The sequence below is a fragment of the Chlorocebus sabaeus genome, chromosome 6 (assembly GCF_047675955.1).
Source record: "Chlorocebus sabaeus isolate Y175 chromosome 6, mChlSab1.0.hap1, whole genome shotgun sequence".
Lineage (NCBI taxonomy): Eukaryota > Metazoa > Chordata > Mammalia > Primates > Cercopithecidae > Chlorocebus > Chlorocebus sabaeus.
The window spans coordinates 62,039,071-62,048,086 of NC_132909.1; the positions used below are offsets into that span (position 1 = coordinate 62,039,071).

At 62.4% G+C, this 9,016-nt stretch overlaps 1 protein-coding gene across 1 annotated transcript; it reads right to left on the reverse strand.

Annotated features, from left to right (window-relative positions):
• Nucleotides 1–416: 416 nt before the first annotated feature.
• Nucleotides 417–4,218, reverse strand: FGF22 (fibroblast growth factor 22). Its single transcript, XM_007994552.3, has 3 exons — nt 3,933–4,218; nt 1,533–1,636; nt 417–1,462 (listed from the first exon to the last, which is right to left on the reverse strand). The coding sequence occupies exons 1-3, from the start codon at nt 4,144–4,146 to the stop codon at nt 1,268–1,270; spliced, it is 513 nt and encodes a 170-aa protein (XP_007992743.2). The 5' UTR covers nt 4,147–4,218; the 3' UTR covers nt 417–1,267.
• Nucleotides 4,219–9,016: the final 4,798 nt, after the last annotated feature.

Genomic DNA, 9,016 nt, shown 5'->3' on the forward strand with positions numbered 1-9,016 from the left:
AAGTCCCAGCGGATTCAGGATGTCAGGAGGGCGCTGGGCACAGGTGGGGGCGACCCCGCCCCGACAAGCAGCCCTCCCCACGTCCCGCAGGACAGCGGCATGAAGCCCCAGGCCTGCCCTGCACCCAGCACGGCTCCTGCCCTCAGCCTCTGCCCTTCCCGGGGGATGTGAGGGGCCCTGAGCCGTCAGTGTCTGCCCTTCCCGGGGGATCTGAGGGGCACTGAGGTGTCAGCCTCTGCCCTTCCCGGGGGATGTGAGGGGCCCTGAGCCGTCAGCCTCTGCCCTTCCCGGGGGATGTGAGGGGCACTGAGGTGTCAGCCTCTGCCCTTCCCAGGGGATCTGAGGGGCACTGAGGTGTCAGCCTCTGCCCTTCCCAGGGGATGTGAGGGGCCCTGAGGCTTATTTTGTCATGAAAACAGTTTCAGACACCGTATTTTTCCGACGTCTGCTGTAACGAAGGACCACAAACTTGAAGGCTTAAAAGACGACATTTATTTTCTGGCGGTTCTGGAGGCCAGAGTCCAAAATGGGTCCCACCAGGCTAGTATCAAGGTGGGGCAGGGCCAGTCCCTCCCGGGGGCTCCAGTGGGGACCTGTTTCCCGCCTCCCCCAGCACCTGGAGGCACCCACATCCTGCATCCCTCAGCTTGGGGCCCTTCCTGCCCTTCCACAGTGCAGCCCATCCCTGTCTGTCTCTGGCTGTCACCCTCCCGCCTCCTGTCGTGAGGACCCTGTGAGGACACTGGGGCCCTGGACCCCCCACCCCGGATGCTCCCCCATCTCTGTCCCACCTGCAGGTGCCTTTGTCCTCACAAGGCAGTGCATTTGCAGATTCCCGGGACGGGACCGACTTCGAGGCTGGTGTTCTGCGGCGTCTGTCACCGTCCCCCCAGCTCCTTCCTCGCCCCCCTCCCCTCCCCTCCCCTCCTCTCCTCTCCTGGCCCGCCCCACAACGTGCTCCCAACCCTGAGCCCTTGCCTCTGCAGGGCCCTGCCTGGGACATCCCCCTCAACCTTTCGACGTCCGCATCCTTCAGCCCGGGAGGTGCCCTGTTGGGTCCTCAAGGTCGCCAACTCAGGATTGGACCTGCTTGGTGGCCGCCGTCCCCTCAGGCTGGGGTCCCCCTGGGGGGCTCCTGTGCTGTGTCCCCAGCGCCCACACGCCGTGGGCACTCAGCGCTTACAGAGCCAGCAAGGGGAAGAACAAGTATGGCTGGGCCCTCACCACCAGCCTGGGCACCTTGGGGAGCCGCCAGCCTCTCGGGGCCTCAGGAGACCAGGACGGGCAGGAAGTGGGCGGACAGGTGGTACCGCCGCGTCTGGCCGCCTGGCCGGGGCCCCCCCCTCCTGTCCAGTGCCAGGAACATGGGCTGGCCGTGGCGGTGCCAGCGCTGGGAGGCGTAGGTGTTGTGGCCGTTCTCTTCAATGCGCTCCCGGAACCTGCAGTCCACAGTGTAGAGCCGCTGCGGGTGGGGGTGAGGCCGGCCGACCCCCCCACCCCGCCAGTGCCGCCTGGCCCTGCCCGGCACTCACCGACCCGTAGAGGCGGCCCCGGCGGTCCATGGCCACGTAGAAGCCTGAGGACACTGCTTTGATGACCACGACGCCCACGTGTACAGAGCGGATCTCCAGGATACCTGGGGGAGGTGGGGGTTGGGGGAGGGCCTTGCTGGCTCACAGCCGCTCACACTGGCACTGGCTCACCCCCAGCACCGCTGCTGTCCACCGTGCTTCGTGCAGGACCCTCAGGACCACGACAGACACCAGGAAGACCCCCCAGGACCACGAGTCCCCTCCCGACCACAACAGATACCAGGAGCCCCCCCAGGACCACGACAGACACCAGGAGCCCCCTGCCCCAGACCACAAGTCCCCTCCTGACCATGACAGACACTCGGGAGCCCCCCCAGGACCACGATGGACACCCAGGATCCCCCCAAGGCCATGACTGATACCAGGAGCCCCCCAGCATGTGAAGGAGGAGCGAGGAGCAGGCGGAGGGAACGAGAAGCAGGATGGCCCCTCGTGCTGGAGGGAGTGCAGGGATCGACGAGGACCCATGGGAGAGTCCACCAGGCCAGGTCAGCGTTGTCCCTGCAACTCAGCCCGAGGGCAGCATCCGTGTGTGTATGTGTTGGGGGGGAGGTCCTAGACACCCAGGGGGACGCCAGGGGCAGCAACACCACGAGGAAGGTTGGGAGAGGGTTCCTGGGATGTGGGAGTCAGAGCGGGCAGGGCCCATCCGGGCCGCTGTTGACCATAAATGAACCAGCGACAAGCACCACCCCAAGGAGCCCCAGCCCCGGCCCTCACAGCTCAGCGGCTCAGCCCACGCACAGTCACTGGGACTCAGAGCTCCAGACTGGAGGCCAGAGTGGCAGTGGCCTGGAGTGGGACACCACAGACATGCTTGAGCGCCGACTGTATGCCAGCTGTCCTACCAAACCCACTCAGCAGCCCACATCACAGAGAGGCCAACTGAGGCCAGGGAGCGGCAGAGCCAGATGTGGACCCTGTCGTCTGTGGGTGGCCCAGGGCTCGTCCTGCCCCATCCTGAGCCAAAGTGTCTTGTCCAGCAAGGACCTTGGGCCCGGCCGCCACTCCTCACCCACACTTGCTGACCCCGGCCTGGGTGCCTGCCACTTCCTCAGCCGGCTGCACAGTTCCCCGTGTGCCCGGCCAGCTCCCTGGCAAAGTACAAGCTCCTCGGGGCGGCCTCCAGGCCCGACCTTCCAGGGCACACGGGAACGTCTTTGAGGCGGTAGTTCTGGGGTGTCTGTGTCACCATCTCCCCTGGCCCCTTCCTCGCCCTGTGCCTCCCCTCCCCTGGCAAGGCGTCTCCCAACACCGCTGTTCGCTGTTCTGCGCACCCACCTGGGCCCTTGTTCCTGTGTCTAACTGCTGCACGCCTCTGCTCTGGGAGCCCCGGGAGGGTGGACATCTCTGTCGCCACTGGGTCCCCCGTGCCGAGCACAGCACCCATAAGGTGCCCGACTAGTGACCAGCAAATGTACGAAGGGCAGGAGAGCCCTCCGCTAGCCCTCACCCCCATCGCTGTCCAGCTGGGGAAACCAAGGCTCAGAGAGAGGTACCGACTGTCCCAGGTCACGCAGCAGAGCCAGGCCTCTGCCCCGGCCCGAGGCCACCCCGCCTGGCCATGCCCGCCATGGAGGGACCGGCCCAGCCGGTCCCCCGTCCGCCCTCGTCGCGTGCGGCCTAATGAGGGCCTTGGCGCCCAGATGAAAGAGCTGGGAAGGGCAGGGGTGATTATCTGCCCTAATGGTAGTGATTCAGGCGGCAGCCAGCAGCCCAGGCCCCCTCCCCAGCGCCCCCTGCCCGGCGGGGACACCGACACCCCTGGCCTCCAGGTTATCCCCACATCCCCTGCTGTGCCCGGCCTCTCCTCTTGCTCCTGACATTCCACAAACGCTGAGGGCCTACCGTGTGCTGGGCAGGCCCTGGGGATGGAGACGCCGGCTCCGTGAGGTCCTGGGCCCTGTGGGGACCCAGCTCTGCCACCCCTGTCAGTGGGACCCCGGGCAGGCCCCATTCCCTCTGTCCTCACCTGCCAGACGGGGTGTCTAGGAAGAAGCAGAGGGGCCCCGACTCAAGCAGCCCTGACTCGGTTTTGTGATGTCAGGAGTCCGGCGATCAACCCCCTCCTTCCGCCATGCAGCTGGGCCTGCCCCAGCCCCTCTGGAGCCTGTTTCCCACCTGCAGATGGGTGACCCCACCCACAGGGCTGTTCCACACGGACCCTTCCCTGCCCCTGAGCCGGGCCCCCCGCTGCAGTCTTCGTTTTAACAGTCCAACCCTCCCAGCAAGAGGGCTGCACCCATCGCACAGTCGGGGGAAACTGAGGCCGAGGCTGCACAGCGGATCCTCCACCATCACTCGCCGCCCCCCGCCCGGGCCCTGCCGCCCCGCACTCACTGTCCTGGCCGTGGCGCCAGCGGGTGCCCTGCACGCGGCCGCCGGGGTCCACGCGCAGGAAGAAGTGAGTGGAGGAGAAAAGGCGCCGCCAGCGCACGTCGCCCTCCAGGTGCGGGTAGCTGCGCGTTCTCTGCGGCGCACTCGGAGCTCCCGCGGCGTCCGGCGCCCGCGCCAGCAGCAGCCAGGCCAGGCCCAGCCACAGGCGGCGGCGCATGACCCGGCGCCCGCTTCGCCGCGCGCTCTTCGCTCCCGGGCGGCCGCGGCGCTGCCTTCGCGCGGCGGGGCCAATGGGCCGCCTCGGGGGCGGGGCCGGGGACGTCGGTCAATGGGGTGCCTTGGAGGTGGGGCCAGGCTAGGACGTCGGCCAATGGGGCGTCTCGGGGGTGGGGCCAGACTAGGGCGCCGGCCAATGGGGCGTCTCGGGGGCGGGGGTCAGGTGCACGGGGGCGCTGCCGTGCAGGACTCCGCGCTCAGCCTCCGCGCGTGTGTTTGTCTCGCGGGGCGTGTCGGTGAGTCAGCCGAGTCCCCGGGCGGGCTAGGACCTCGGGCTGCGGGGGCGGGAGTGTGAGACGCGGGCCGCAGAGACCCGGAGGGAGACAGAGACAGAGAGACGGTGGCAGTCAAGAGACACAGGGAGAGACGAGTGAGACAGGGAGAGATGGGCAGAGGTGGAGATGCGGGGGGACAGAGATGGACACGGGAGGTCCTGCCGCGTGCGTCAGCCCCGCCAGCCAGGCTCCGGGGCCTGCCCTGGTGGGACTGCTCTCCCCCCAAATTGTGATTTCCCGAAAGCCAGGCCCACAAGGGTGTGGGGATGGGCGGGTGGGTGGGCGGGTGACGGCTGGGGACGTGTGTTTGGGCAGGAGGGAGGATAGCCACGTAGACCTGTGGGTGGCCGGCCGGCGGGGCACGTCGAAGGCGGCAGGAATGGGGCGGTCCCGTTCACACCCACACCTGCTCTCCCTTGAGCCACACCCCAGGTCCCACGGGGAACCACCCAGCAAGGCGGCTGGCCCCCACTCCTCCTTGGCCTGCCTCATGCCCTGGGTCCCAAAAGGTGAGCACAGTGACCCTCGTAGACTCACAGCCAAGTGGAGGCATTGACAGGTGGGGAAACCGAGGCCTGACAGGGGCAGCGACCTCTGGTGTGGGGACACAGCTCCCAGCAGCCCTGCCCTGGTTCCGTGGCCACAGGCCCAGGTGGCATGCACTTTTACATAGCACCAGGGTGAAGACATGGCGACCGGCCTGTCCAGCCAGGGAGCCTTCTGGAGGGATAACCGGTCTGGCTGGACACCGGGATGCCTTCCTGGTGGCTCAGGCATCTCCTGACCCTCTGTTCCTGGCTTAGGCGGGTCACACAGAGGGTGTAGCAGGTGCCACAGTCTCAGGGGCCCGCTACTGAGATGGGGCCAGGGGTCCCCATGGCTGAGGTCCAGCCTGGCCTAGCTTCCCACACTAGAGCCCTGCCGCCAGCACCCCAGGGGTCCTGCAAGCCTCGCTTCACCTCCCCAAGCTTGGGTTCCACCTCTGTCAAATAGGCCAGTAAAGAGACGGCTGGAGGAAGACAGTGAGACCCTCCATGGAGCATGGTGGGCAGAGGGCGCAGCACCGGACACTGAAGAAATGTCCTCCAACTTCTCGCCAGCAGGAACCCAGGTCTTCCCTTCCTAGAGTGTCTGCCCCCCGCCGCAGAAGGGTGGTCTGAGGCCCTGTGACAAAGGATGGGGGATGGGACACACAGCTGGGAGGCTGGCCCCACCCCAGGCGTCTGAGTTTCTTTAACGACACCTCGGAAACTTGAGTCATATACCACACAATTCACCACTTACACTGTACAGTTCAGTGATTTTATTTTATTTTTATTTTTATTTTTTTGAGACGGAGTCTCGCTCTGTCGCCCGGGCTGGAGTGAGTGGCAAGATCTTGGCTCACTGCAACCTCCGCCTCCTGGGTTCAAGTGTTTCTCCTGCCTCAGCCTCCTGAGTAGCTGGGATTACAGGCACCTGCCACCACGCCCGGCTCATTTTTGTATTTTTAGTAGAGACGGGGTTTTACCATGTTGGCCAGGCTGGTCTCGAACTCCTGACCTCGTGATCTACCTGCTTCTGCCTCCCAAAGTGCTGGGATTACAGGCATGAGCCACCGCGCCTGGCCAGTTCAGTGATTTTAGTACCTCATGGAGTTGGGCAACCACCACCACGGTCTAGTTCCAGAAAATTCCATCACTGCAAGAAGAAGCCCCATTAGCCGTCACTCCCCATCCCCTCCACCAGCCCCTGGCACCCACACATCCCCTTCCTGCCTCTGTGGATGGGCCTGTCGTGGACACTTCGTATAAAGGGGATCACACGCTATGTGTCCATCTGTGTCTGGCGTCTCTCACTGAGCATGACGTCCTCAAGGTGCGTCCACACTGTGGCCAGATCAGAGCCTTGCTCCTTTTCATGCCAGTAATCCCAGCTACTCAGGAGGCTGAGGCAGGAGAATCACTTGAACCCAGGAGGTGGAGGTTGCAGTGAGCCGAGATCGCACCACTGCCCTCCAGCCTGGGTGACAGAGGGAGACTTTGTCTCAACAACAACAACAAACACCCATCAGGGCTGGGCTGGCGGATGCTTTGTATTCAGTGCTCTTTTCCTCTTTGTGGCCTCTGTGGTTGGCCCAAAGGTAAGTCCGCACCCTGATCCCCAGAACCTGTGACATTTGCCTTATCTGGAAAAATAGTCTCAAAAGACGCCATGAAGATCTGAACGATATGCAGATGATTGTCCTGGAGTGTCCTAAACGCGGTCACAATAGAGAGGCAGGAGGAGAGGCAGGAGGAGATTTCACACAGGCAGACGAGGTGGCTGCAGTGTGACCACGGAGACGAGATGGGAGCGATGCGGCCACAAGCCAAGGATGCCTGGAGCCTTCAGAAGCTGGGAGAGGCAGGAAGGAGCCCGGGGACCTCTGGAGGGAGCGAGGCCTCCTCACACCTTGACTTCAGCCCTGTGGTCCTGATTTTGGATTTTTCTTTTTTTTTTTTTTTGAGACGGAGTCTGGCTCTGTCGCCTGGAGTGCGGTGGCCGGATCTCAGCTCACTGCAAGCTCCGCCTCCCGAGTTTACGCCATTCTCCTGCCTCAGCCTCCAGAGCAGCTGGGACTACAGGCGCCCGCCACCTCGCCCGGCTAGTTTTTTGTATTTTTTTTAGTAGAGACGGGGTTTCACCGTGTTAGCCAGGATGGTCTCGATCTCCTGACCTCGTGATCCGCCCGTCTCGGCCTCCCAAAGTGCTGGGATTACAGGCTTGAGCCACCGCGCCCGGCCTAATATTGTATTTATTAATTTATTTTTGAGATTGAGTCTCAGCTCTGTTGTTCAGGCTGGAGTGCAGTGGTGAGATCTCAGCTTACTGCAACCTCCATCTCCTGGATTCAAGCATTTCTCCTACCTCAGCCTCCCCAGTCGCTGGGATTAACAGGTGCCGGCCACCACGCCCGGCTAATTTTTGAATTTTTGGTAGAGACGAGGTTTCACCATGTTGGCCAGGCCGGTCTCGAACTCCTGACCTCAGGGGGTCTGCCGGCCTCAGCCTCCCCAAAGTGCTGGGATTACAGGCGTGAGCTACCACGCCTGGCCAATATTGTATTTATTTAATACATGAGTGGTGGAGACAGATGTAGTTAAAATAAATGGCGGGGCGGGGGCGATGGCTGCAGAGTTGCCAGGCTGGAATTTGGGCAAGGACCTGTTTCAGAAAGTATTGTCTTATTTGAAAACCAGATTAGGTTTTTGTTTGTTTGTTTGTTTGTTTTTGAGACAGGGTCTCACGTTGTCGCCCAGGCTGGAGGGCAGTGGCTCAGTCACAGCTCACTGCAACCTCCTCCTCGCAGTTCAAGCAATTCTACATCTTCCCACCTCGGCCTCCCAAGCAGCTAGGGCCACAGGCAGGCACCACCACACCCAACAAAATTTTTTTGTGTTATTTGTAGAGATGGGGTTTGGCTACATTGCCCAAGGCTGGACCGCAGTTGTGCGATCTTGGCTCACTGCAACCTCCACCTCTCAGGTTCAAGTGATTTTCCTGCCTTGGCCTCTTGAGTAGCTGGGATTGCAGGCACAGGCCACTATGCCCAGCTACTTCTTGTATTTTTAGTAAAGATGGGGTTTCACCATGTTGGCCAGGCTGATCTCAAACTCCTGACCTCACGTGATCCGCCCGCCTCGGCCTCCGAAAATGCTGAGATCACAGGTGTGAGCTACCACGTGAGGCTGAGGGTAACTTTCTTGCTGCTAAGATTCGGGAACCTGGCTCCTGGGGAAACACTGGTTTAGGGGGTCTGATGTCTCTTCAAATAGAAGAAAAGACTAATGCAAAAGGAATGGTGAAACAGTTCAGAAGTCTTGGTTTCCTGCAGGGGTGCAGGGGGCGTCTGTAGGTCTGGGGACACCAGGCCTGGCTGATTCAGGACCAGGCAGGTGACCCCAGTAGTGAGTGAGGTCTGAGGTCACAGCCTGCTGGGGTACCCTGGGGCGGACTGAGGCAGGTGAGGGAGGATGCTGCTGTCTGTCGAAAACATTCCCAGCCGGTGGCATCAGTGCGCCCAGGCAGGCGTGGGCAGCAGCGTCTGGAATGTGTGTAAGGAGGCTGCCAGGCCCTTCCAGAGTGAGGCCCAGTCCTCGTTCTGGGCTGATGGGGAAATTGAAGTGCTAGGGTTTGGGAACTGGGGACAGTTTGAGCTGAGGCCCCTGAGCCCGTGTGGTCAGGCCCCAACCTGAGTCCTAGCTACATTTTTGCTCCCTCTCCCCAGCCCCACTCTGCTCAAATTGCTCCTCTGTCCACACTTGTTCTGCCTCGGGGCCTTTACACTTGTTTTGTTTTGAGACAGGGTCCTGCTCTGTCACCCAGGCTGGAGTGCAGTGGCGCCATCTTGGCTCACTGCACTCTCAACCTCCTGGGCTCAAGCAATCCTCCTGCCTCAGCCTCCCAAAGTGCTGGGATTACAGGCAAAGTGCTGGGATTACAGGCCTGAGGCAGTGAACTGGCCTCCCTTTGCACTTTGTTTTTGAGACAGATTCTCGCTCTGTCACCCAGGCT